The 27905-nt window shown below is 44.9% G+C and overlaps 1 protein-coding gene across 8 annotated transcripts in view; it reads left to right on the forward strand.

Annotated features, from left to right (window-relative positions):
- The window catches only part of WAC (WW domain containing adaptor with coiled-coil), a 170706-nt gene that overhangs the window by 113305 nt on the left and 29496 nt on the right, over window positions 1-27905 (forward strand). For all 8 annotated transcript variants that reach the window (XM_063922027.1, XM_063922026.1, XM_063922028.1 and 5 more), the window contains 2 exons: window positions 24584-24706; window positions 24929-25077. In XM_063922027.1, coding sequence (XP_063778097.1) covers window positions 24584-24706; window positions 24929-25077 — 272 coding nt within the window. The remainder of the gene's footprint in view (window positions 1-24583; window positions 24707-24928; window positions 25078-27905) is intronic.

Here is a 27905-nt window from a genome sequence, read left to right on the forward strand (position 1 = left end):
ACCATTTGTGATATTCGATGGGTTACAAAGCTGAAGCGGATCACTTGAGCCGCTGATGACATGACTGGCCCTGCCATTGTTTTTCAACCCCCTTTTTTTTCTTTTTTTTTTGTTTAGTGTGACCATTGTGTTTGAACCTTTTTTTGTTTGTTGTTTTGCATTAATGTTTTAATGAAAAAAAAAACATTTAATTCTGCTTATGTTAACACTGAAACATCGCCGTTTAGTAGAAACATACTTAAAAGCATGTTTTTAATGCTTTCTAACATTAACAACCCAAAGTTATTAGGCTAAGATTTATTTTACATCTTTCAATAACACACATTTTTTACTGCTTATTCCTTTTGCATCTCAATATATGTAGATATACTAAACATTTTAAAACCTACCAAGTAAGAAATTTAAAATCAATGAAAAGTCAATGTTAAGCATTAGTTCTACTTATTACTTAACCTGAGAATACACTTTACAGTTATCTGGCAGATTATCTATCAGATCTGGCTGGTTTGAATGAAAATCTGCTAATGGATGAGAGGAAATGACAGTCTACCATTTGCTGCCAAACACTGGTAAATGGACAAAACCTGTCGTTCATTCAAATTAGTTAAATCGCGGACAGGTTTTGTCCATTTTCCAGTGTTTGGTAGGAAATAATGGATTGTCATTTGCTCTCATCCATTACCAGTTTTTCATTCCAACCAGCCAGATCTGGCAGACTATCTGCCAGATTATAGTATAGTGTATTCCCACCTTAAGTAATAAGTAGAGCTAATGCTTAACATTGACTTGTTTTCAATTGCTTACTTGGTAATACAGTTTGAGTATCCCTTATCCAAAATTCAAAATCACATTTTTGGTTCCCCTATTTAGATAATGACACACATACATATATATATATTCTATTATATATCTATATATACACATAATATATATGTCGTCATCTCAGTAGGGGACCCAAAAATTTGGGCTTTTGAATTTTAGATAAGGGATACTCAACCTGTAGTATGGTGTATGCCTTCACCAGTTACCATAAACGACGCCCATACTCTGGTTATAGAGGAGGCTTTTGCTCTCTTGCACAAGGTGCACTATTCTGTCTGTCCAGCAGTTTGAAGCAATGTATGAGAACATGTTAAATACCCCTGTAGTAGATCTGAAATATCCTGCACTCACAAATTATTAGATTATTATTGTGGGAAGATGATTATGAGGAAGGGTAGGCACAGGGCTGTCCGCAGCTATAGTTTAGGCTCACCAACTGATATAGGGAAAACTTTCTAGTGGAAAGCCATCCATTGCTAACAATGCCCATTTTATTGACACTCGGTGTAGAAAACCTCTACTTATGAAACTCTGCTAATCTCTTAACTGATGCATCACATTGCTAGTAGTAACAATGATGGCTTCAGGCTTATTACCCCGTGCTGCTATAATGGTCAAAGGGTGGTCACACAGGATAAAATTTTTACTGTAAGGGTTCACAGGTCGCATACACTCCATCTTTGTCTGTCTGTACTGTGTCAAATTGTAATTGTCATACTCCCTTTAAGTGTATGAGCACTGTGGTGTGTTTGTTTCGGGATAATGTCCATACCTACATTTCTGAACCGCTTTTTCTGTTCTTGTTGCTTTTTTGCATTTAGTAGTTTCATATGAAATTCATAATTGTGTTCATATTGCAGGTTGAGTATCCCTTATCCAAAATGCTTGGGACCAGAAGTATTTTGGATATCGGAATTTTCCGTATTTTGAAATAATTGCATACAATAATGAGAGATCATGGCGTTAGGACCCAAGTCTAAGCACAGAATACATTTATGTTTCATATACACCTTATACACACAGCCTGAAGGTCATTTTAGCCATTATTTTTAATAACTTTGTGCATCAAACAAAGTGTGTGAACATTCACACAATTCATTTGTTTCATATACACCATATACACACAGGCTGAAGGTCATTTAATACAACATTTTTAATAACTGTGCATTGAACAAAATTTGTGTATAGTGAGCCATCAGAAAACAAAGGTTTCACTATCTCACTCAAAAAAGTCTGTATTTTGGAATATTTGGATATGGGATACTCAACCTGTACTAGAAATGGTAATGCACAAACGTCTGTATGTTGTGTGGTGGTTTGCTGCCATCTTGTGACCATATTTCATTACTCTCTGATTATCTACTGATTAGTTGCTCATCATATAGTATAGTCCAAAATCCTGGTATTTCATGAGTTCATGTTGATCATCTCAATGTTCCAGTATAATAGCTTAAAAGTAAAACTATTCTCTCTAGTTTGCAGCAGATTATTTGGCTTAAAGGAATAGTCCATTTGTTTGGGGGGTTTTTTTGTTTGGTTTTTGTAGATCAATGTTGCATATATAGATTAATGCAGTGTTCTCCCTATGATCAATTTCATGGGTGCTTCACCCAGCTTTTTTTATATGCCACCCAGCATAATTCTGCGCCAGGCTTGGATAGACAAAACCAGAGTCGCACTTGTGCCTTATGTTACTATGACGGGCAAATTTAATAGAGATTCCTCCCTCGTCTAGAAGAGACAGGGCTCAGTTTGGATGACTGGAACGTTGCAGTGAGGGAAGGTGAAGAGTCTCAGCATGCATTGCTGAAAACCATTATTTGTGTCCTGCCAGATTACCCGTCCCCTAACCCGGCTGCTACTTAATGCCACCCGGGTGGCAAAAGTTTCTGTGGAGTGCACTATAATGACACGCGCACAGGACTGTGTAAAAAAGGCTTAGGCAGGTGTGGAAAACATGCTTCAAAATACAAATGCTTTCAAAAATAGAAGTGTTAATAGTTTATTTTTAGCAAATAGCAAAATACAAAGTGAATTAATGGAAGAGAAATCTAAATCAAATCAATGGGGCAGATGTATTAACCTGGAGAAGGCATAAGGAAGTGATAAACCAGTGATATGTGCAAGGTGATAAAGGCACCAGTCAGTCAGCTCCAATATGTAAATTAACAGTTAGGATCTGATTGGCTGGTGCCTTTATCACCTTGTACATATCACTGGTTTATCACTTCCTTATGCCGTCTCCAGGTTAATACATCTGCCCCAATATTTGGTGTGACCACCCTTTTGACTGCAAAACGGCATTGATTCTTCACTTACACACTTTTTTTTTTTTACTAATCTCTGCAGGGAAGTTGTCCCAAACGTCTTGAGAAATAACCACAGATCTTCTGTGGATGGAGGCTTGCAGAAATCGTACTGTCTCTTCTTATAATCCCAGACAGACTTGATGATGTTGAGATCAGGGCTCTGTGGGGGTAGATCATCACTTCCAGGACTTTGTTTTTCTTTTATGCTGAAGATGGTTCTTAATGACAATGACTGTATGTATATTTGGGGTCGAGAACAAATTTTGAGCCAGTTGGACGCCTCCCTGATGATACTGCAAGATGGATAAGTACTTGCCTGCATTTCTCAGCATTGAGGGCACCATTAATCCTGACCAAATCCATAACTCCATTTGCTAAAATGGAGCCCCAAACTTGCAAGGATCCTCAACCATGCTTCAGACATGAAGACTCTCAGTATTGTATCGTTCTCCAGCCATTAGCTGAACAAACTGCTTTTTGTTACAGCCAAATATTTCACATTTTGACTCGTCAGTCCAGAGTACTTGCTCCCATTTTTCTACACCCCAGATCCTATGTTTTTGTACATAGTTGAGTCACTTGGCCTTGTTTTCACGTCTAAGGTATGTTGTTTTGGACACAATTCTTCCATGAAGACCTCTTCTGGCCAGACTTCTCCAAACAGTAGTTGGATATACCAGGGTCCCACTGGTTTCTGCCAGTTCTGCTGTACATTTTCTGATTTCAAAGGGAAGTAAGCATGATGTCTCTTCATCTGATGCACTAAGTTTCCTTGGCCAACTACTGTGTCTATGGTCCTCAACGTTGCCTGTTTCTTTGTGCTTCAATGCTGAGAAATACAGGCAGGTACTTCTCTATCATGCTGTACCATCAGGGAGGCGTGTGATTGGCTCCAAATGTATTCTAAAGCGGGACAATGACCCCAAATATACAACCACTGTCATTAAGAACGGTCTTCAGTGTAAAGAAGAACAGAGTCCTGGAAGCGATATGGTCCCCACAGAGCAATGACTTCAACTTCATTGAGTCTGTCTGGGATTACAAGAAGATGCAGAAGGTTTTGCACAAGCCTACATCCACAGAAGATCTGGTTAGTTTCCAGGACGCTTGGAACAACCACCCTGCCTAGTTCTTTCAAAAACTGCCTAGTTCTTTCTTTTCCACACCAAATATTGATTTGATTTAGATCTCTCTTCTGTTCATTCGCTTTGCCTTTCTTAATTGCTAAAAATAAACACTTCATTTTTGTTAAAGCATTCTTATTCTGAAGCATGTTTACCACACCTGCCTAAGACTTTTACACAGTACTATGTATGTATATATAAATAAATCGTTCTGAAGAGGCTCGGCATCCCCCTCCGAATTTATAACCTAACACAGTTTGGTATCGTCTGGAAAAATTGACACCATGCTCTCTAGACCTACTTCTAAATCATTTATGAAAATGCTGAACAATAGTGGTCTAAGTACAGACCCTTGTGGCACACCACTTAGTACTTCAGTCCAATTTGAAAAAGTTCAGTTTACCACAACTCGCTGCTCCCTATTGTCTAACCAATTTCTAACCCAAGTGCATATTGTGCTCCCTAGCCCCAGTTTTGTAACTTATAGATAAGTCTCATTTGTGGTACTGTGTCGACCGCTTTAGCGAAGTCTAAAAAGATTACATCCACACCGATTTAGGTTCGTGCTACCTGTGTCATAATAGCCTATTACGTTTGTTTGACATGATCTATCCTTCACAAATCTGTTGGTTCCTATTAATCCTATTGGTGTGTGTGTGTTTGAATGATATATTCTTATTAAATACTTTGTTCTTTACATAGTTGAATGTGCTGACAACAAAATCACACACAAATTATCAAAGGAAATCAAATTTATTAACCCATGGAGGTCTGGATTTGGAGTCACACTCAAAATTAAAGTGGAAAAACACACTACAGGCTGATCCAACTCTGATGTAATGTCCTTAAAACAAGTCAAAATGAGGCTCAGTAGTGTGTGTGGCCTCCACGTGCCTGTATGACCTCCCTACAACGCCTGGGCATGCTCCTGTGAGGTGGCGGATGGTCTCCTGAGGGATCTCTTCCCAGACCTGGACTAAAGCATCCGCCAACTCCTGGACGGTCTGTGGTGCAACGTGGCGTTGGTGGATGGAGTGAGACATGATGTCCCAGATGTGCTCAATTGGATTCAGGTCTGGGGAACGGGCGGTCCAGTCCATAGCATCAATGCCTTCGTCTTGCAGGAACTGCTGACACACTCCAGCCACATGAGGTCTAGCATTGTCTTGCATTAGGAGGAACCCAGGGCCAACCGCACCAGCATATGGTCTCACAAGGGGTCTGAGGATCTCATCTCGGTACCTAATGGCAGTCAGGCTACCTCTGGCGAGCACATGGAGGGCTGTGTGGCCCCCAAAGAAATAACACCCCACACCATTACTGACCCACTGCCAAACCAGTCATGCTGGAGGATGTTGCAGGCAGCAGAACGTTCTCATTGGCGTCTCCAGACTCTGTCACGTCTGTCACATGTGCTCAGTGAGAACCTGCTTTCATCGGTGAGGAGCACAGGGCGCCAGTGGCGAATTTGCCAATCATTGTGTAGTCTGGCAAATGCCAAACGTCCTGCCCGGTGTTGGGCTGTAAGCACAACCCCCACCTGTGGACGTCCGGCCCTCATACCACCCTCATGGAGTCTGTTTCTGATTGTTTGAGTAGTAGACACATGCACATTTGTGGCTTGCTGGAGGTCATTTTGCAGGGCTCTGGCAGTGCTCCTCCTATTCCTCCTTGCACAAAGACAGAGGTAGCGGTCCTGCTGCTGGGTTGTTACCCTCCTGCGGCCTCCTCCACGTCTTCTGATGTACTGGCCTGTCTCCTGGTAGCGCCTCCATGCTCTGGACACTACGCTGACAGACACAGCAAACCTTCTTGCCACAGCTCGCATTGATGTGCTATCCTGGATGAGTTGCACTACCTGAGCCACTTGTGTGGGTTGTAGACTCCGTCTCATGCTACCACTAGAGTGAAAGCACCGCCAGCTTTCAAAAGTGACCAAAACATCAGCCAGAAAGCATAGGAGCTGAGAAGTGGTCTGTGGTCACCACCTGCAGAACAACTCCTTTATTGGGGCTGTCTTGCTAATTGCTTATAATTTCCACCTGTTGTCTATTCCATTTGCACAACAGCATGTGAAATTGATTGTCAATCAGTGTTGCTTCCTAAGTGGACAGTTTGATTTCACAGAAGTGTGATTGACTTGGAGTTACATTGTGTTTGTGTTCCCTTTATTTTTTGGAGCAGTGTGTGTGTGTATGTGTGTATGTATGTATGTGTATATATATATATATATATATATATATATATATATATATATATTGGATGTGGTGTAGACCTAATTATGCGCTATATATGAGCTGCAAACCTTATGACGTACTCTGTTTGCTAGAGTACAGATAATAGGATGCAAAAATACAGAATGTCAAAGGGAGGTGTATATGTTGATTATGTGAAATACTCTTTCGGACTATGACCACAAAGTGATAAAAAACACTTGGTTTATTCACATATTATCTATGCACATTATACTTTGATGAACATAGATTATAACATAAAAATCAAATGGTGAACATAGTTAAAATACAGATTCCAATTTTGTTGAAGACATGATATAATCAGTGTATTCCATCCAATAGTATTTTATACAGGATGTCTGATGTTCTCACAGAAAAACCATACCCGACGCGTTTCGTCCCAAAGGACTTCATCAGGGGTTCATGTCTAGGTAATACATATGAATCAAGTGAGACTTCTATACAATATATCATGGTGATCATAATCTAAGATGGTGTTTTTATACATACCAATCAATATTGGAAGAGGTATGGGGGAAAGAAACTGATTTAGCGGTAATGTTGTTCCCACAAGTAAATTCTGAAAGAACCATATCATAGTATGAATTAGATAATTAAATAATCAAGATCAATAGATAATCCACTACTATAGGGGGGGGACAAAATGTTAGCTTATGATGCATTTAGAAAAATACTATAAGGTATCACTAATTGTTTTATAGGCCGGATCATTATAAGTGTGGTTGTAGCTGATAGGGAATACAACAGCACAACCTCCCAGTTTGCACTTATATGAGGGTATGTATGATCAATTTTTATGCCCCCTTCTTTCTGGAGTAATCTACCTCCTATCCTCATAGAGGAAAAAATGTTCCTTAAAGTTAATATTTGTATTATAGGCTGTACCAATGGTGAACACTGGTGCACTCAGCGTGATTTTGTTTTGATTTTAATTCCTTGGTATGTATTAAAAAAAATAAGTGCCATTTTGGATTACATGTCATTTATATATGGATCATCGTATAGATATGAGGTACTCTTTCTATAGGAGAACTCTAATTATGACAATATTATACATACTGGTTACAGTATATCGCCTATATTTATGGACTCTTTCTATATGAGTCTTTTTACATCAATTATTTGGTAATATATACACTGGTAACAATATACTACCAAGACCATTATGTCCATATATAAGTGTTTCATGACTATCAAGGAGAAATTTAATATTCATATATATGGATCTTACACTCTTCCCCCCCTATAGTAGTGGATTATCTATTGATCTTGATTATTTAATTATCTAATTCATACTATGATATGGTTATTTCAGAATTTACTTGTGGGAACAACATTACCGCTAAATCGGTTTCTTTCCCCCATAACTCTTCCAATATTGATTGGTATGTATAAAAACACCATCTTAGATTATGATCACCATGATATATTGTATAGAAGTCTCACTTGATTCATATGTATTACCTAGACATGAACCCCTGATGAAGTCCTTTTGGACGAAACGCGTCGGATATGGTTTTTCTTTGAGAACATCAGACATCCTGTATAAAATACTATTGGATGGAATACACTGATTATATCATGTCTTCAACAAAATTGGAATCTGTATTTTAAATATGTTCACCATTTGATTTTTATGTTATAATCTATGTTCATCAAAGTATAATGTGCATAGATAATATGTGAATAAACCAAGTGTTTTTTATCACTTTGTGGTCATAATCCGAAAGAGTATTTTACATAATCAACATATACAGCTCCCTTTGACATTCTGTATTTTTATATATATATATATATATATATATATATCTATATATCTATATATCTATAGATATGCAAATGTCCAAAAGGAGCAGGCGGCACTCGGAGACTTTCAAATGAAGGAAATTATTCTCTACGTTTCAGGGGACGAACCCCTGCCGAAAGGGGTTCGTCCCCCGAAACGTAGAGAATAAATTTCCTTCATTTGAAAGTCGCCGAGTGCCGTCTGCTCCTTTTGGATATTTGGATTTCTATACATTGATTTGGGAAGGCAACGGAGCACATTACTTAAGAGTGCCGAATTATCTGCTGTGTGTATGTTTGTATGTATGTGTGTGTGTGTGTGTATATGTATATATATATGTATATATATGTATGTATGTATATATACGTGGTGATGTGGGCGGCACTCCAAACAGACTTCGCAGCATAAGTAAAACAATACTTTATTAGGCCAACATGTTTCGGGGACCAAACCCCGTCCTCAGGGCCAGACAAGGCTCAATACACTGACACATATACTTATATAAGCTATACAAGACAAACATTAGTGCAGATCGTACTCACCTGCTCCACGGCGCTGCCGCCCGCCAGTCCGTCCGGCCACGCTTGCACGTCGCCGAGCGATGACGTCACAGAGCGCCGCTTTGCAGGAGAGTAACCCAGGCAACCAAACGAAGCCTCCGCTCGGTCACCTGAAAAAGTGCAGAGTGAATACAATAAGAAACATAAGATGAATGCAAGTGCTCAGACAATAAAAACAATGACCACGGAATACATACTGTTATTAGGGATCTAGGGCAACCATAGCTTATGCCCATATACGGACTGCGCACATTAATACTATTGTGATGAGGAGGGAACACAAAAAAAACAAAAATATAGAGATGTATAACTATACTATAATGGGGGGAGCAACATACAGGAGCTGAACTGTAAGGTGGTATAATCAAAGGAAACACTGTAATCCAAGGTTCTCGTTGAGACCCCCGGGTGACAGAGTGCCCAATTTATAAATCCACCTGGATTCCTTTTGTAAAAGTATCCTGTCCCTATTGCCACCCCTAAGTTTACGAGGAGCATGATCTATGCGAATGGCCCTAATGCTGGCTACCCCATGGCCCATTAGCATACAGTGCCGTGCGAACGGTTGTTCACTTTCTTTTTTCTCAAAGGCCTTTTTTTATAGCGCTCCTATGGAGTGCCATCCTCTCACGGAACTGCCTAATGGTCTTGCCCACGTAGGCAAGACCACATGGGCACGTGAGAAGATACACCACATGAGTGGTAGTACAAGTTAACCGATGTTTAATGGGAATTTTGCGGCCTGTAGAGGGGTGATTAAAAGAGGTGCCTACTATCAATGTGTTACACGTGGCACATCCCAAACAACTGTAACACCCATTCTTGGCTCGTAGAAAATGAGATTCTCTATTAGTAGCCATATCGGTGATATCTAATTTCACAATGTGGTCTCCAATGTTCCTCCCTCTAGTGTGGCTTGGCAATAATGCTGTATTTGCTAATGAAGACATGGCTCCATCCGTTTGTATTATGGGCCACATCTGTTTAGCTTTTTTAACTATTTGTTGACTCTTAGTGGTGTATTTATTGACCCAAGGAAATACTTCCCTCTTATGTTCTTGATGAACATGATTGGGTTCCAAAGCCAGTTGACGAGTCATGTTCAAGACGCGTCTTTTTGACGCCTCAAGATCCCCTAACGGATAACCCCTTTCCCCAAATTTGTTCTTCATGGTATCTAATGCCCTATGCGTCTCCTCTGGGTCAGATGTGATCCTCCGCGCCCGCAAAAATTGCGAGTACGGGAGGCCTCTACGTAAAGGGGCAGGGTGAAAGCTGATACTTCAATGTGGTATTCCTGTCTGTTGCCTTTACATACAGTGAAGTAGTCAACCGACCATCTTTGTTAGTTATGGTCACATCTAAATAATTGATAGCATCATCATGTATGGTAAATGTAAACTGCACTGGGTGACTGCTTCTATTATGATTATCCAGAAGGGAAATAAGTTTATCCCTAGAACCCTGCCAAAAGATGAGCAAGTCATCTATATAACGCCTGTAATAAAAGATATGTGAAGATACCTCAGGATCTATAGAAAACATCTGGACTTCTAGTTGGTACATGAATGCATTCGCATACGATGGGGCCACTGCGGGCCCCATCGCACACCCAGACAGCTGCAGCCAAAATCTACCATTAAATACAAAGTAATTTCTCCTAAGTATTTTATCCAAAAGTGACAAAAAAAATACCACCTCTGGCCCATGATATGCAGAGTTATTCTCAATCAAAGACCTCACTGCCTCCATACCCGCCTCATGAGGAATGCAGGTATAGAGGCTAGTGACGTCAGCACTACATAGGGTCAACTCCGTGGGTAAGGGACCTAGGTCCTGGAGCTGGAGTAATAAGGCCGTCGTATCTTTAAGATATGACGGAATGGTTTGCACGCAGGGATTGAGGTACGCATCAAGATAAATGGAGATGGGATGGTACAGAGACCCTCTGGCCGACACAATGGGACGGCCAGGCGGGTCCTGCAAAGTTTTGTGAACCTTGGGGACAATGTAAAACAGTGGTGCTATAGGAAATTCAACCACAAGCGCTTTATGCACTTGTGCATTAATAGTCCCCTGTGCACATGCTTCTTTCAGCAGAGCGTCCAACTCTTTCTTAAATTCCATGGTAGGATCTTTGGTCAATCTTTTGTATACCACAGAGTCGTTCAATTGGCGCTCACTTTCCTTAATGTAGTCGCCCAGATCTTGCACTACTGTAGCCCCCCCTTTGTCCGCTTTCCGGATCACTATATCAGTCCTGCTTGACAGGTCCTTAAGTGCCAGCTTCTCTTGTTTAGACATGTTAGAGTGTCCAGGGTTAACCACATTCGTGGTACCCTCCGTCTCCAACATGCGTGTAAAAGTCCTAATGGACGGATTGAGGCTTGGCGGATCAAACTGCGAACGGGGAGCAATTGCCTGAAGTTGTGCTGGAATAGTTTCAGTAGATGGTCCCGATGTACTACTATTGAAAAATTCTCTCCGTCTCAGAGATCTATTCAGGCGAAGCATTTCAATTTTCCATTCCAATGGATCAGGGGCATTGGTGGGGATAAAGGAAAGGCCCTTTGCCAAAACTTGATGTTCCATATCAGAAAGGGGAGTGGATGATAAATTAAAGACAGTTGCCTTCATGGCCTCGGAGGCTTTTGCCCTGATGTCCCTTTGGTTCTGCCCCGACCTCCTCGTCCTCTGCCGCGTCCTCGTCCTGGCGTAGGTACGCGGTTCGAGCGAGTGTGTATGATCCGGGGGCCCTGCCCTAAAGGGAGCTGGGAATCAGGTGTGGATGCTACCTCAGAGGTATATTCGGAGTCATTAGCCGATGTGCTGACTCCCTGTTGCTGTTCTCTTCGTCGACGTGACTGGTGTCGACGGTTAGGATATTGTCGGTCCTGCCCTGGTCTAGTGCTTCCTAACCAGGGGTAGACTTGCCTCTGCTGGTAGTCCCTCTGTACGGTGAGGAGTTTATCTTTCTTGAAGCGTATGAGATCTTGTCGGTATTGTTCCAGCTGGATTGCAAGTGGATTGCAATATATATGTGTATGTATGTATGTGTGTGTGTGTGTGTGTGTGTGTGTGTGTGTATATATATATATGTGTATGTGTATATATATATATATATATATATATATATATATATATATATATATATATCTCATGATCGAAAAGACCTATTTTAGAAATATAAATCCTTTGTAATTGCTACAGAGTTTCTTGGCCGTGTAAGATACATTTCATCCCCCACGGTCTTGTTCCAAGGTAACCTCCTAGGTTTTCTCTTACGTCCTAGAGGATGCTGGGACTCCCTAAGGACCATGGGGATAGACGGGCTCCGCAGGAGACATGGGCACTTTAAGAAAGACTTTAGATCTGGTGTGCACTGGCTACTCCCTCTATGCCCCTCCTCCAGACCTCAGTTTGATACTGTGGAGACTGGGTGCTTTTCAGAGAGCTCTCCTGAGCTTTCTGACAGAAAGTTTATTTGTTAGGTTTTTTATTTTCAGGGAGCCTGCTGGCAACAGACTCCCTGCATCGAGGGACTGAGGGGAGAGAAGCAGACCTACTTCTGTGAGTTTTAAGGCTCTGCTTCTTAGGCTACTGGACACCATTAGCTTCAGAGGGAGTCAGAACACAGGTCTCACCCTGCAGTTCGTCCCGGAGCCGCGCCGCCGTCCTCCTCACAGAGCCGGAAGATAGAAGCCGGGTGAGTATGAGAAGAAAAGAAGACTTCAGAGGCGGCAGAAGACTTCATGATCTTCACTGAGGTAACGCACAGCAGTGCAGCTGTGCGCCATTTATCCCACACACCTCACACACGGCAGTCACTGGGCAGCAATATAAACCTCATTTCTGGGAAAAGAGATATATATATATATATATACAGCTAGGCACTGTATATATAAAGAGCCCCCGCCAGTTTTTATATTTAAGCGGGACAGAAGCCTGCCGCCGAGGGGGTGGGGCTTCTCCCTCACCAGCGCCATTTTCTCCACAGCACAGCTGAGAGGAAGCTCCCCGGACGCTCTCCTGCTTATCCACGGTGAAAGGGGTTTCAGAGAATAGGGGGGGCACATAATTGGCAGCAAATAATAGTATTACAGCGCTACTGGGTAAACACATTGTGTGTTTTTCCTGGGGTATTAGCGCTGGGTGTGTGCTGGCATCCTGTCTCTCTGTCTCTCCAAAGTGCCTTGTGGGGGAACTGTCTTCAGATAAGAGGATTCCCTGAGTGTGTGGTGTGTCGGTACGTGTGTGTCGACATGTCTGAGGTAAAAGGCTTTTCTAATGAGGAGATGGAGCAAATGTGTGTGGTGTCTCCGTCGACAACGCCGACACCTGACTGGATATGTGGAATTAAGTGCTGAGGTAAATTTATTGAACAAAAGATTAGAGAACAGACAGGGAATCTACCCATGTCTGTCCCTATGTCGCAGGGACCTTCAGAGTCTCAAAACGCCCACTATCCAAAATAATAGACACTGATACCGACACGGAGTCTGACTCCAGTGTCGACTATGATGATGCAAAGTTACAGCCAAAACTGGCAGAAAAGTATTCAATATATGGTTATTGTAATAAAAGTTGTTTTGCATATCACTGATGACCCATCTGTCCCTGACACGAGGGTACACATGTTTAAGGGGAAGAAAGCTGAGATAACATTTCCCCCCTCTCATGAACCAAATGAATTGTGTGAAAGAGCGGGAATCTCCAGTCAAGAAACTGCAGTTTCCCAAAAGAAATTCTCATGGCGTATCCTTTCCCTGCTAGGGCCAGGATATGATGGGAATCCTCCCCTAGGGTGGACAAGACGTTGACACGTTTACCCAAAAGGTAGCGCTGACATACCAAGATACTGCTACCCTCAGGGATCCTGCAGATAGCATGCAGAAAAGTACTTTGAAGTCCATTTACACACATTCTGGTACACTACTCAGACCGGCGATTGTGTCGGCAGGGGTTTATAGCGCTGTAGCAGCGTGGACAGATACCTTATCAGCGGAGATTGAAACCCTAGATAAGGATACCATGTTATTGACCCTAGGATATATAAAAGATGCTGTCTTATATATAAGACATGCTCAAAGAGACATTGGTCTACTGGGTTCTAGAGTCAACGCTATGTCGATTTCTGCTAGACGTGTCCTGTGGAACATGCAATGGACAGGTGATGCCGACTAAAAGAGGCATATGGAGGTTTTACCTTACAAGGGTGAGGAATTGTGTGGAGAAGGGCTCTCGGACCTGGTCTCCACAGCTATAGCTGGTAAATCTGATCTTTTGCCTTATATTCCCTCACAGCCTAAGAAAGCACGACATTATCAAATGCAGTCCTTTCGGACGCAGAAAAACAAAGTACGAGGAGCGTCCTTTCTTACCAGAGGTAAGGGCGCAGGGCAGAGCTAGTTCCCAGGAACAGAGGTCCTCCCCGGCCTCTACTAAATCCACCGCATGACGCTGGGGCTCCGCTAAGGGAGTCCGCCCCAGTGGGAGCATGTCTTCGACTCTTCAGCCACATCTGAGTTCACTCACAGGTGGATCCCTGGGCAATAGAAATTGTTTCTCAGGGTTACAAGCTGGAAGTCGAAGAGGTGCCTCCTCGCCGGTTTTCCTTATCGGCCCTACCGGCTTCTCCCCCCAGAAAGGGAAATAATATTAAATACAATTCACACATTGTATCTCCAACAGGTGGAGCTCAAGGTTCCCCTCCTTCAACAAGGAAGGGAATATTACTCAACCTTGGCTGTAGTCCTGAAACCGGACGGTTCGGTCAGACCTATTTTAAAATTAAAATCTCTGAACCTATACGTGAAAAGGTTCAAACTCAGGGTGGAATCGCTCAGAGCGATCATAGCCAGCCTGGAAGGGGGGATTTTATGGTGTATCTAGACAAAAAGGCTGCATACCTTCATGTTCCCATTTATCCACCCCATCAGGCGTACCTGAGAATTACGGTACAGTATTGTCATTACCAATTTCAGGGTAATTGGCGGAAATGATGGTGCTCCTACGCAAGAAAGGAGTCACAATTATCCCACACTTGGACGATCTCCTAATAAGGGCGAGATCAAAAGAGCAGTTGTTGAACAGCGTGTCACTTTCGTTGAAGGTGTCACAGCAACTCGGCTGGATTCTCAATATCCCGAAGTCACAGTTGGTTCCTATGACTCGTCTGCCCTTCTTGGGTATGATTCTGAATATGGACCAGAAATGGGTTTATCTTCCGATAGAGAAGGCCCAGGAACTAATGACTCTGGTGAAAAACCTATTAAAGCCAAAACAGGTGTCAGTGCATCACTGCGCTCGGGTCCTGAGAAAGATGGTGGCATCTTACGGGGGGCCATTCCCTTCGGCAGGTTCAATGTGAGGACTTTCCAATGGGATCTACGGAACGAGTGGTCCGGATCACATCTACAGATGCATCAGTTAATCACCCTGTCCCCTAGGGACAGGGTGTCTCTCCTATGGTGGCTGCAGAGTGCTCACCTTCTGTAAGGTCGCAGGTTCGCCATCCAGGACTGGATTCTGGTAGCCACGGACGCGAGCCTCCGAGGTGGGGGAGCAGTCACACAGGGAAGAAACGTCCAAGGTCTTTGGGTCACGTCAAAAAACTTGTATTCAAATCAACATCCTGGAGCTGAGGGCCATATACAATGCCCTTCGGCAAGTGGAAACATTGCTTCGCGACCTAACGGTTCTGATCCAGTCAGACAACATCACCGCAGTGGCTTATGTAAACCGCCAAGGCGGCACAAAGAGCAGAGTGGAAATGGCAGAAGCCACCAGGATTCTCCGCTGGGCGGAAAATCATGTAAGCGCATTTTCAGCAGTTCATTCCGGGAGTGGACAACTGAGAAGCAGACTTCCTCAGCAGACACAACCTGCATCCAAGAGAGGACTTCTTTAGGAAGCCTTCGCACAGATTGCAAGTCAGTGGTAACTGCCACAGATAACCATGATGGCGTCCCGCCTCAACAAGAAGCTACAGAGGTATTGCACCAGGTCAAGAGACCCTCAGGCAGTAGCTGTAGATGCCCTAGTGACGCTGTGGGTGTACCAGTCGGTCTATGTATTTCCCCCTCTTCCTCCCATACCCAAGGTGTTGAGAATGGTAGGAGGGAGAGGAATGAGAACAATCCTCATTGTTCCAGATTGGCCACGAAGGACCTGGTATCCGGATATGCAGGAAATGCTCACAGAATATCCGTGGCCTCTTCCTCTGAGACAGGACCTGTTGCAACAGGGGCCATGTCTATTCCAAGACTTACCGCAGCTGCGTTGGACGGCATTGCGGTTGAACGCCGGACCCTAGCGGATAAGGGTATTCCGGATGAGGTCATTCATACGCTAATAAAGGCTAGGAAGGACATGACATCTAAACATTATCACCGTATATGGGGAAAATATGTTCCTTGGTGTGAGGCCAGGAATGCTCCTACGGAAGAATTCCATCTGGGCCGTTTCCTTCACTTCCTGCAAACTGGAGTGAATTTCGGCCTAAAATTAGGTTCTATTAAGGTTCAGATTTCGGCCTTATCCATTTTCTTTCAAAAAGAATTGGCCTCTGTCCCTGAAGTACAAACTTTTGTGAAGGGAGTACTGCATATTCAGCCTCCTTTTGTACCTCCGGTGGCACCTTGGGACCTTAACGTGGTGTTAAGTTTCATTAAGTCACACTAGTTTGAACCACTTAAAACGGTGGAGTTGAAAAATCTCACTTGGAAGGTGGTCATGTTATTAGCCTTGGCTTCGGCTAGGCGAGTGTTGGAATTAGCGGCTTTATCACATAAAAGCCCCTATCTGGTTTTCCATATGGATTGAGCGGAATTGAGGACCCGTCCTCAATTCCTGCCAAAAGTGGTTTCATCCTTTCATATGAACTATTGTGGGTGCCTGTGGCTACGCGTGACTTGGAGGATCCCGAGTCCCTTTATGTGGTCAGGGCTTTGAAAATTTACGTGGCCAGATCGGCTACAGTCAGAAAAACAGAAGCACTGTTTGTCATGTATGCAACCAACAAGATTGGTGTCCCTGCTTCAAAGTAGACTATTGCTCGCTGGATCTGTAACACGATTCAGCAGGCGCATTCTACGGCGGGATTGCCGTTACCTAAATCGGTCAAGGCCCATTCCACTAGGAAGGTGGGCTCTTCTTGGACGGCTGCCAGAGGGGTCTCGGCGCTACAGCTGTGCCGAGCTACTATTTGGTCGGGTTCAAACTCCTTTGCAAAGTTCTATAAGTTTGAAACCCTTGCTGAGGAGGACCTCCTGTTTGCCCAATCGGTGCTGCAGAGTCATCCGCACTCTCCCGCCCGTTTGGGAGCTTTGGTATAATCCCCATGGTCCTTACGGAGTCCCAGCATCCTCTAGGACGTAAGAGAAAATAAGATTTTAAACCTACCAGTAAATCTTTTTCTCGTAGTCCGTAGAGGATGCTGGGCGCCCGTCCCAAGTGCGGACTACTTCTGCAAGACTTGTATATAGTTAGTGCTTAAATAAGGGTTATGGTATAGTCTCATCGGTCTTGGACTGATGCTATGTCGTTTTCATACTGTTAACTGGATAGCATATCACAAGTTATACGGTGTGATTGGTGTGGCTGGTATGAATCTTGCCCTTGGATTAACAAAAATCCTTTCCTCGTACTGTCCGTCTCCTCTGGGCACAGTTTCTCTAACTGAGGTCTGGAGGAGGGGCATTGAGGGAGGAGCCAGTGCACACCAGATCTAAAGTCTTTCTTAAAGTGCCCATGTCTCCTGCGGAGCCCGTCTATCCCCATGGTTCTTACGGATTCCCAGCATCCTCTACGAACTACGAGAAAAAGATTTACCGGTAGGTTTAAAATCTTTATTTTTTTCCAGGTATATTTGGATGCTTACCACAGTGCCTTGTACACTAGCACTATGTAGTATACAAATATAGGGCGAGATGTAATGAAGTCAAGAGTTCGCTAACCGTGTGGGATGCTGGCCGGACTCTGACTGTTTTTTAAAGGGGCAATCACTTACAAGCAAAACCATGCCTTGTAAATGATTGACCCTTAAAAAAAACAAAAAAAACTACGCGTTCGGCTGGCATATCGCAATGGCGTCATTACATCCTGCCCATAATATTTTTCAGTGGAATCAAGTATTCTATGCAGTGTGCAAAGTACGATGTAGTAAAGCAATAATACTAGGGAACCTGGTGACAGCCCATATTAGGTGATGCTAAAATGAAAAATGTCTATGATATTTAGAAAGGGCATTAGTGTGTGTTTGTGAGCAAGCCTCTGTACTGATGCAAAGAGTAACTTTTTATTCTTATCCTAAAAAGGCTTGTCCTTTTTACTGTGCTGCAAAACTATCTTACAGGTCCACTTTTGAGCTTATCTGTATAAAACTTATCCAAAATATTCCTAAATACAAAGTGTTCTGAGTATGACTGGGAAAGTTTGCTTTCTGATGGTTCAGTGTACACAAACCTTGTTTCATGCACAAAATTATAATTTCTCTGACGTCCTAGTGGATGCTGGGAACTCCGAAAGGACCATGGGGAATAGCGGCTCCGCAGGAGACTGGGCACAAAAGTAAAAGCTTTAGGACTAGCTGGTGTGCACTGGCTCCTCCCCCTATGACCCTCCTCCAAGCCTCAGTTAGATTTTTGTGCCCGAACGAGAAGGGTGCAATCTAAGTGGCTCTCCTGAGCTGCTTAGAGTAAAAGTTTAAATTAGGTTTTTTATTTTCAGTGAGTCCTGCTGGCAACAGGCTCACTGCATCGAGGGACTAAGGGGAGAAGAAGCGAACTCACCTGCGTGCAGAGTGGATTGGGCTTCTTAGGCTACTGGACATTAGCTCCAGAGGGACGATCACAGGCCCAGCCATGGATGGGTCCCAGAGCCGCGCCGCCGTCCCCCTTACAGAGCCAGAAGAGCAGAAGAGGTCCGGAAAATCGGCGGCAGAAGACGTCCTGTCTTCAATAAGGTAGCGCACAGCACCGCAGCTGTGCGCCATTGCTCTCAGCACACTTCACACTCCGGTCACTGAGGGTGCAGGGCGCTGGGGGGGGGGCGCCCTGAGACGCAATAAAAATACCTTAGATGGCAAAAAATACATCACATATAGCCCCTGGGCTATATGGATGCATTTAACCCCTGCCAGTTTTTCCTTAAAAAAGCGGGAGAAAGGCCGCCGAGAAGGGGGCGGAGCCTATCTCCTCAGCACACTGGCGCCATTTTCCCTCACAGCTCCGTTGGAGGGAAGCTCCCTGACTCTCCCCTGCAGTCCTGCACTACAGAAACAGGGTAAAACAAGAGAGGGGTGGCACTAATTTGGCAGATAAATCAATACAGCAGCTATATAAGGGAAAAACACTTATATAAGGTTATCCCTGTGTATATGTATATATATATATATATATATATATATATATATATATATATATATATATATATAGCGCTCTGGTGTGTGCTGGCAAACTCTACCTCTGTCTCCCCAAAGGGCTAGTGGGGTCCTGTCCTCTATCAGAGCATTCCCTGTGTGTGTGCTGTGTGTCGGTACGTTGTGTCGACATGTATGAGGAGGAAAATGGTATGGAGGCGGAGCAATTGCCTGTAATAGTGATGTCACCCCCTAGGGAGTCGACACCTGACTGGATGGTCTTATGGAAGGAATTACGTGATAGCGTCAGCACTTTACAAAAGACTGTTGACGACATGAGACAGCCGGCAAATCAGTTATTACCTGTACAGGCGTCTCAAACACCGTCGGGGGCTCTAAAGCGCCCGTTACCTCAGATGGTCGACACAGACCCAGACACGGACACTGACTCCAGTGTCGACGGTGAGGAAACAAACGTATTTTCCAGTAGGGCCACACGTTACATGATCACGGCAATGAAGGAGGTTTTGAACATTTCTGATACTACAAGTACCACAAAAAAGGGTATTATGTGGGGGGTGAAAAAACTACCCGTAGTTTTTCCTGAATCAGATGAATTAAATGAGGTGTGTGATGAAGCGTGGGTTTCCCCCGATAAAAAACTGCTAATTTCTAAAAAATTATTGGCATTATACCCTTTCCCGCCAGAGGTTAGGGCGCGTTGGGAAACACCCCCTAGGGTAGATAAGGCGCTCACACGCTTATCAAAAAAGTGGCGTTACCGTCTCCTGATACGGCCGCCCTCAAGGAACCAGCTGATAGGAAGCTGGAAAGTATCCTTAAAAGTATATACACACATACTGGTATTATACTGCGACCAGCAATCGCCTCAGCCTGGATGTGCAGTGCTGGGGTGGCTTGGTCGGATTCCCTGACTGAAAATATTGATACCCTGGACAGGGACAGTATATTATTGACTATAGAGCATTTAAAGGATGCATTTCTATATATGCGAGATGCACAGAGGGATATTTGCACTCTGGCATCAAGAGTAAGTGTGCTGTCCATTTCTGCCAGAAGAGGGTTATGGACGCGACAGTGGTCAGGTGATGCGGATTCCAAACGGCATATGGAAGTATTGCCGTATAAAGGGGAGGAGTTATTTGGGGTCGGTCTGTCGGACCTGGTGGCCACGGCAACGGCTGGGAAATCCACCTTTTTACCCCAGGTCACCTCTCAGCAGAAAAAGACACCGTCTTTTCAGGCTCAGTCCTTTCGTCCCCATAAGGGCAAGCGGGCAAAAGGCCACTCATATCTGCCCCGGGGCAGAGGAAGGGGAAAAAGACTGCAGCAGGCAGCCTCTTCCCAGGAACAGAAGCCCTCCCCCGCTTCTGCCAAGTCCTCAGCATGACGCTGGGGCCTTACAAGCGGACTCAGGCACGGTGGGGGCCCGTCTCAAGAATTTCAGCGCGCAGTGGGCTCACTCGCAAGTGGACCCCTGGATCCTGCAGGTAGTATCTCAGGGGTACAAATTGGAATTCGAGACGTCTCCCCCTCGCCGGTTCCTGAAGTCTGCTTTACCAACGTCTCCCTCCGACAGGGAGGCGGTATTGGAAGCCATTCACAAGCTGTATTCCCAGCAGGTGATAATCAAGGTACCCCTCCTACAACAGGGAAAGGGGTACTATTCCACGCTGTTTGTGGTACCGAAGCCGGACGGCTCGGTGAGACCTATTTTAATTCTGAAATCCTTGAACACTTACATACAAAGGTTCAAATTCAAGATGGAGTCACTCAGAGCAGTGATAGCGAACCTGGAAGAAGGGGACTATATGGTGTCTCTGGACATCAAGGATGCTTACCTCCATGTCCCAATTTGCCCTTCTCACCAAGGGTACCTCAGGTTTGTGGTACAGAACTGTCATTATCAGTTTCAGACGCTGCCGTTTGGATTGTCCACGGCACCCCGGGTCTTTACCAAGGTAATGGCCGAAATGATGATTCTTCTTCAAAGAAAAGGCGTCTTAATTATCCCTTACTTGGACGATCTCCTGATAAGGGCAAGGTCCAGGGAACAGTTAGAGGTCGGAGTAGCACTATCTCAAGTAGTACTACGACAGCACGGGTGGATTCTAAATATTCCAAAATCGCAGCTGATTCCGACGACACGTCTGCTGTTCCTAGGGATGATTCTGGACACAGTCCAGAAAAAGGTGTTTCTCCCGGAGGAGAAAGCCAGGGAGTTATCCGAGCTAGTCAGGAACCTCCTAAAACCAGGCCAAGTGTCAGTGCATCAATGCACAAGGGTCCTGGGAAAAATGGTGGCTTCTTACGAAGCGATTCCATTCGGCAGATTCCACGCAAGAACTTTTCAGTGGGATCTGCTGGAGAAATGGTCCGGATCGCATCTTCAGATGCATCAGCGGATAACCCTGTCTCCAAGGACAAGGGTGTCTCTCCTGTGGTGGTTGCAGAGTGCTCATCTTCTAGAGGGCCGCAGATTCGGCATTCAGGACTGGGTCCTGGTGACCACGGATGCCAGCCTAAGAGGCTGGGGAGCAGTCACACAGGGAAGAAATTTCCAGGGCTTGTGGTCAAGCATGGAAACGTCACTTCACATAAATATCCTGGAACTAAGGGCCATTTACAATGCCCTAAGTCAGGCAAGACCTCTGCTTCAGGGTCAGCCGGTGTTGATCCAGTCGGACAACATCACGGCAGTCGCCCACGTAAACAGACAGGGCGGCACAAGAAGCAGGAGGGCAATGACGGAAGTTGCAAGGATTCTCCGCTGGGCGGAAAATCATGTGATAGCACTGTCAGCAGTGTTCATTCCGGGAGTGGACAACTGGGAAGCAGACTTCCTCAGCAGACACGACCTCCACCCGGGGGAGTGGGGACTTCACCCAGAAGTCTTCCACATGATTGTGAACCGTTGGGAAAAACCAAAGGTGGACATGATGGCGTCCCGCCTCAACATAAAACTAGACAGATATTGCGCCAGGTCAAGGGACCCTCAGGCAATAGCTGTGGACGCTCTGGTAACACCGTGGGTGTACCAGTCAGTGTATGTGTTCCCTCCTCTGCCTCTCATACCCAAGGTACTGAGAATCATAAGAAGGAGAGGAGTAAGATCTATACTCGTGGCTCCGGATTGGCCAAGAAGGACTTGGTACCCGGAACTTCAAGAGATGCTCACGGAGGACCCGTGGCCTCTACCTCTAAGAAAGGACCTGCTCCAGCAGGGACCCTGTCTGTTCCAAGACTTACCGCGGCTGCGTTTGACGGCATGGCGGTTGAACGCCGTATCCTGAAGGAAAAAGGCATTCCGGATGAAGTCATCCCTACCCTGATCAAAGCCAGGAAAGATGTAACTGTGCAACATTATCACCGTATTTGGCGTAAATATGTTGCGTGGTGTGAGGCCAGGAAGGCCCCTACAGAGGAATTTCAACTGGGTCGTTTCCTGCATTTCCTGCAAACAGGACTGTCTATGGGCCTAAAATTAGGGTCCATTAAGGTTCAAATTTCGGCCCGGTCGATTTTCTTCCAGAAAGAACTAGCTTCAGTCCCTGAAGTTCAGACGTTTGTCAAGGGGGTACTGCATATACAGCCTCCTTTTGTGCCTCCAGTGGCACCTTGGGATCTCAATGTAGTTTTGGGGTTCCTAAAACATACGGACAGGGCAGAATTGAGGACTCGTCCTCAATTTCTCCCTAAGGTGGTTTCAGCGTTTCACTTAAACCAGCCTATTGTGGTACCTGCGGCTACTAGGGACTTGGAGGATTCCAAGTTACTGGACGTAGTCAGGGCCCTGAAAATATGTTTCCAGGACGGCTGGAGTCAGAAAATCTGACTCGCTGTTTATCCTGTATGCACCCAACAAGCTGGGTGCTCCTGCTTCTAAGCAGACTATTGCTCGTTGGATTTGTAGTACAATTCAGCTTGCACATTCTGTGGCAGGCCTGCCACAGCCAAAATCTGTAAAAGCCCATTCCACAAGGAAAGTGGGCTCATCTTGGGCGGCTGCCCGAGGGGTCTCGGCTTTACAACTTTGCCGAGCAGCTACTTGGTCAGGGGCAAACACGTTTGCTAAATTCTACAAATTTGATACCCTGGCTGAGGAGGACCTGGAGTTCTCTCATTCGGTGCTGCAGAGTCATCCGCACTCTCCCGCCCGTTTGGGAGCTTTGGTATAATCCCCATGGTCCTTTCGGAGTTCCCAGCATCCACTAGGACGTCAGAGAAAATAAGAATTTACTTACCGATAATTCTATTTCTCATAGTCCGTAGTGGATGCTGGGCGCCCATCCCAAGTGCGGATTGTCTGCAATACTTGTACATAGTTACAAAAATCGGGTTATTATTGTTGTGAGCCATCTTTTCAGAGGCTCCTCTGTTATCATGCTGTTAACTGGGTTCAGATCACAGGTTGTACGGTGTGATTGGTGTGGCTGGTATGAGTCTTACCCGGGATTCAAAATCCTTCCTTATTGTGTACGCTCGTCCGGGCACAGTATCCTAACTGAGGCTTGGAGGAGGGTCATAGGGGGAGGAGCCAGTGCACACCAGCTAGTCCTAAAGCTTTTACTTTTGTGCCCAGTCTCCTGCGGAGCCGCTATTCCCCATGGTCCTTTCGGAGTTCCCAGCATCCACTACGGACTATGAGAAATAGAATTATCGGTAAGTAAATTCTTATTTTTTTTTTTAATATAAATCTGCCTTCAGGCTACGTGTATAAGGTGTTAGTGTTAGAACTTGGGCTCCATCTCCAAGATATCTCATTATGATATACAAATATTACAAAATATTTCTGGTCCCAAGCGTTCTGGATATTGAAGGCTCCACCTTTATTAACACACCTATGCTATTCTGCGCCTCGTGTATTCACAGAAAATTGCTGTAACTTATGTGCTGGGGACTGAAGGACCATAGGGGGCAGCAGATGGCAGTCCCATGTCATGTCTAGTGATGTCGGAGCAAGTGTAAATAGAAATCTTAACCCTACGCTTCGCTATTCGAGCATTATAGTGTATTGATATTACTTCAACTTTTTACCAGAATGGGTTTTTAGAAGTATGCATTTTTCAAATAAGTTTCAGCATCGCAAAGTATTTAGCTCTATTTACTGTGCTTTAGATGGTTTCCAGCCATAATTAAAATGTTTGGTCTAATCAAGGTTTAATATTTAAACACTGTTAAGAATATTTGTATAAATGCTAACATTCCAATGTAGCAGTTCCTCCATAAAATGGATTTTTTCTTTTGTTTACGGATGTTGAACTCTTCCAGATAGATAATTAAGATATATAGATTTTTTTCCCCCATCCATATTCCCAAATGTCTAATTGAATGTATTGGTGTCAGTTCTTACAGCTGCTGTGACACAAGCTTCTTTACAGTCTATTCTTCACAAGATCATTACCGCTGGGCCCTCTGCTTTCAACATTACTTCTTTAATCTCCCAAGTTGCTCAGCTGTCTGCACAAGGTGAGCGCTGTCTGCCAGTCACCCTCCAATGCGTTATAAAATACTCCAACAGTTAAAATCATTTTAACTTGTGATTGTGTGCAATGTGCTGTTCTGGCTTCATGTTGCCAAGTTACTACATGGATGTCATTGCCAAATGTAAAGTTCACCTGAAAAACACTATTAAATTGTTTTGATTTTTGATGGTTATTTATTGTATTTTTTTTTTTTTTCCTTTTTCAGCAACACAGTCTAATCAATCGCCTATGTCTTTGACATCGGACGCCTCATCCCCAAGATCATATGTATCTCCCCGGATCAGCACACCACAGACTAACACCGTTCCTCACAAACCCTTGATAAACGCAACACCCATAACTTCCCAGCCAAAGGTAATGACTGCTTTCAATGTGGTAACCGACCCAAAACAAAATTAATTTTCTTTATGCCAGTGGTTATATAGCTCCACATTGCCTGTACCCATCGGAAGAGAAGAGACCGTAAGGGAGATTCAATGGTTCCCCCAGTGGCTACCACTAGGGGGCACAAAACGGAGCAATTCAATTGTTTGTTCGTTTAGGTGCCCGTTGCCCAACGGGGAGACCTTTCCTCTTGCAGCCTCTTTAGGTGTGTGAAGAAATGTGTGCAAAGTACGTGGTTTAGGCGTCCAAACAGTAGTTTGCCTTAATCAGGAATGTAGACTGGATTAGCCACCATTCATGGCTAAACCCTGTCTGTTTGTGTGTGAATTGCTTTGATGGGTGCCAAAAACAACATTTGAATCGCTCCCAATAAGCACATTTCTTTTGTCCCCACCCCCCTTTTCTCTAACGTCCTAAGTGGATGCTGGGGACTCCGTCAGGGCCATGGGGGATAGCGGCTCCGCAGGAGACAGGCTCAAAAATAAAGCTTTAGGATTAGGTGGTGTGTACTGGCTCCTCCCCCTATGACCCTCCTCCAAGCCTCAGTTAGGTTTTTGTGCCCGTCCGAGCAGGGTGCAATCTAGGTGGCTCTCCTAAAGAGCTGCTTAGAAAAAGTTTTTAGGTTTTTTATTTTCAGTGAGTCCTGCTGGCAACAGGCTCACTGCATCGAGGGACTTAGGGGAGAGAATTTCAACTCACTTGCGTGCAGGATGGATTGGATTCTTAGGCTACTGGACACCATTAGCTCCAGAGGGAGTCGGAACACAGGTCTCACCCTGGGGTTCGTCCCGGAGCCGCGCCGCCGACCCCCCTTACAGATGCTGAAGATTGAAGGTCCGGAAACAGGCGGCAGAAGGCTCTTCAGTCTTCATGAAGGTAGCGCACAGCACTGCAGCTGTGCGCCATTGTTGTCACACACTTCACACCAAGCGGTCACGGAGGGTGCAGGGCGCTGCTGGGGGCGCCCTGGGCAGCAATATTTAATACCTTTATGGCAAAAGAATACATCACATATAGCCATTGAGGCTATATGTATGTATTTAACCCATGCCAGATATCTAAAACTCCGGGAGAAAAGCCCGCCGAAATAGGGGGCGGGGCTTATTCTCCTCAGCACACAGCGCCATTTTCCTGCTCAGCTCCGCTGTGAGGAAGGCTCCCAGGACTCTCCCCTGCACTGCACTACAGAAACAGGGTAAAACAGAGAGGGGGGGCATTTTTTGGCGATATTTTGATATATTTAAGCTGCTATAAGGAACAACACTTATATAAGGTTGTTCCCATATATATTATAGCGCTTGGGTGTGTGCTGGCAAACTCTCCCTCTGTCTCCCCAAAGGGCTAGTGGGGTCCTGTCTTCGATAAGAGCATTCCCTGTGTGTCTGCTGTGTGTCGGTACGTGTGTGTCGACATGTATGAGGACGATGTTGGTGTGGAGGCAGAGCAATTGCCGATAATGGTGATGTCACCCCCCAGGGAGTCGACACCGGAATGGATGGCTTTGTTTATGGAATTACGTGATAATGTCAGCACATTACAAAAATCAGTTGACGACATGAGACGGCCGGCAAACCAGTTAGTACCTGCCCAGGCGTCTCAGACACAGTCAGGGGCTGTAAAGCGCCCTTTACCTCAGTCGGTCGACACAGACCCAGACACAGACACTGAATCTAGTGTCGACGGTGATGAAACAAACGTATTTTCAAGTAGGGCCACACGTTATATGATCACGGCAATGAAGGAGGCTTTGCATATCTCTGATACTGCAAGTACCACAAAAAGGGGTATTATGTGGGGGGTGAAAAAACTACCTGTAGTTTTTCCTGAATCAGAGGAATTAAATGATGTATGTGATGAAGCGTGGGTTAACCCAGATAGAAAAGTGCTAATTTCAAAAAAGTTATTAGCATTATACCCTTTCCCGCCAGAGGTTAGGGCGCGCTGGGAAACACCCCCTAGGGTGGATAAGGCGCTCACACGCTTATCAAAACAAGTGGCGTTACCGTCTCCTGATACGGCCGCCCTCAGGGATCCAGCTGATAGGAGACTGGAAACTACCCTAAAAAGTATATACACACATACTGGTGTTATACTGCGACCAGCCATCGCCTCAGCCTGGATGTGCAGTGCTGGGGTCGTCTGGTTGGATTCCCTGACTGAAAATATTGATACCCTGGATAGGGACAGTATTTTATTGACTATAGAGCAATTAAAGGATGCTTTCCTTTATATGCGAGATGCTCAGAGAGATATTTGCACTCTGGCATCGAGAGTAAATGCGATGTCCATATCTGCCAGAAGGAGTTTATGGACTCGACAGTGGTCAGGTGATGCGGATTCCAAACGACATATGGAAGTATTGCCGTATAAAGGGGAGGAATTATTTGGCGTCGGTCTATCGGATCTGGTGGCCACGGCAACTGCCGGAAAATCCACCTTTTTACCTCAGACCCCCTCCCAACAGAAAAAGACACCGTCTTTTCAGCCGCAGTCCTTTCGGTCCTATAAGAACAAGCGGACAAAAGGACAGTCATATCTGCCTCGGGGCAGAGGAAGGGGTAAGAGAGGGCAGCAAGCAGCCCCTGCCCAGGAACAGAAGCCCTCTCAGGGTTCTGCAAAGCCCTCAGCATGACGCTGGGGCCTTACAAGCGGACTCAGGAGCGGTGGGGGGTCGACTCAAGAATTTCAGCGCACAGTGGGCTTGCTCACAGGTGGACCCCTGGATCCTGCAGGTAGTATCTCAGGGTTACAGGTTGGAATTCGAGAAGTCTCCCCCTCCCAGGTTCCTAAAGTCTGCT

This window comes from Pseudophryne corroboree, chromosome 5 (genome assembly GCF_028390025.1).
Source record: "Pseudophryne corroboree isolate aPseCor3 chromosome 5, aPseCor3.hap2, whole genome shotgun sequence".
In the NCBI taxonomy this organism is placed as follows: Eukaryota; Metazoa; Chordata; class Amphibia; order Anura; family Myobatrachidae; genus Pseudophryne; species Pseudophryne corroboree.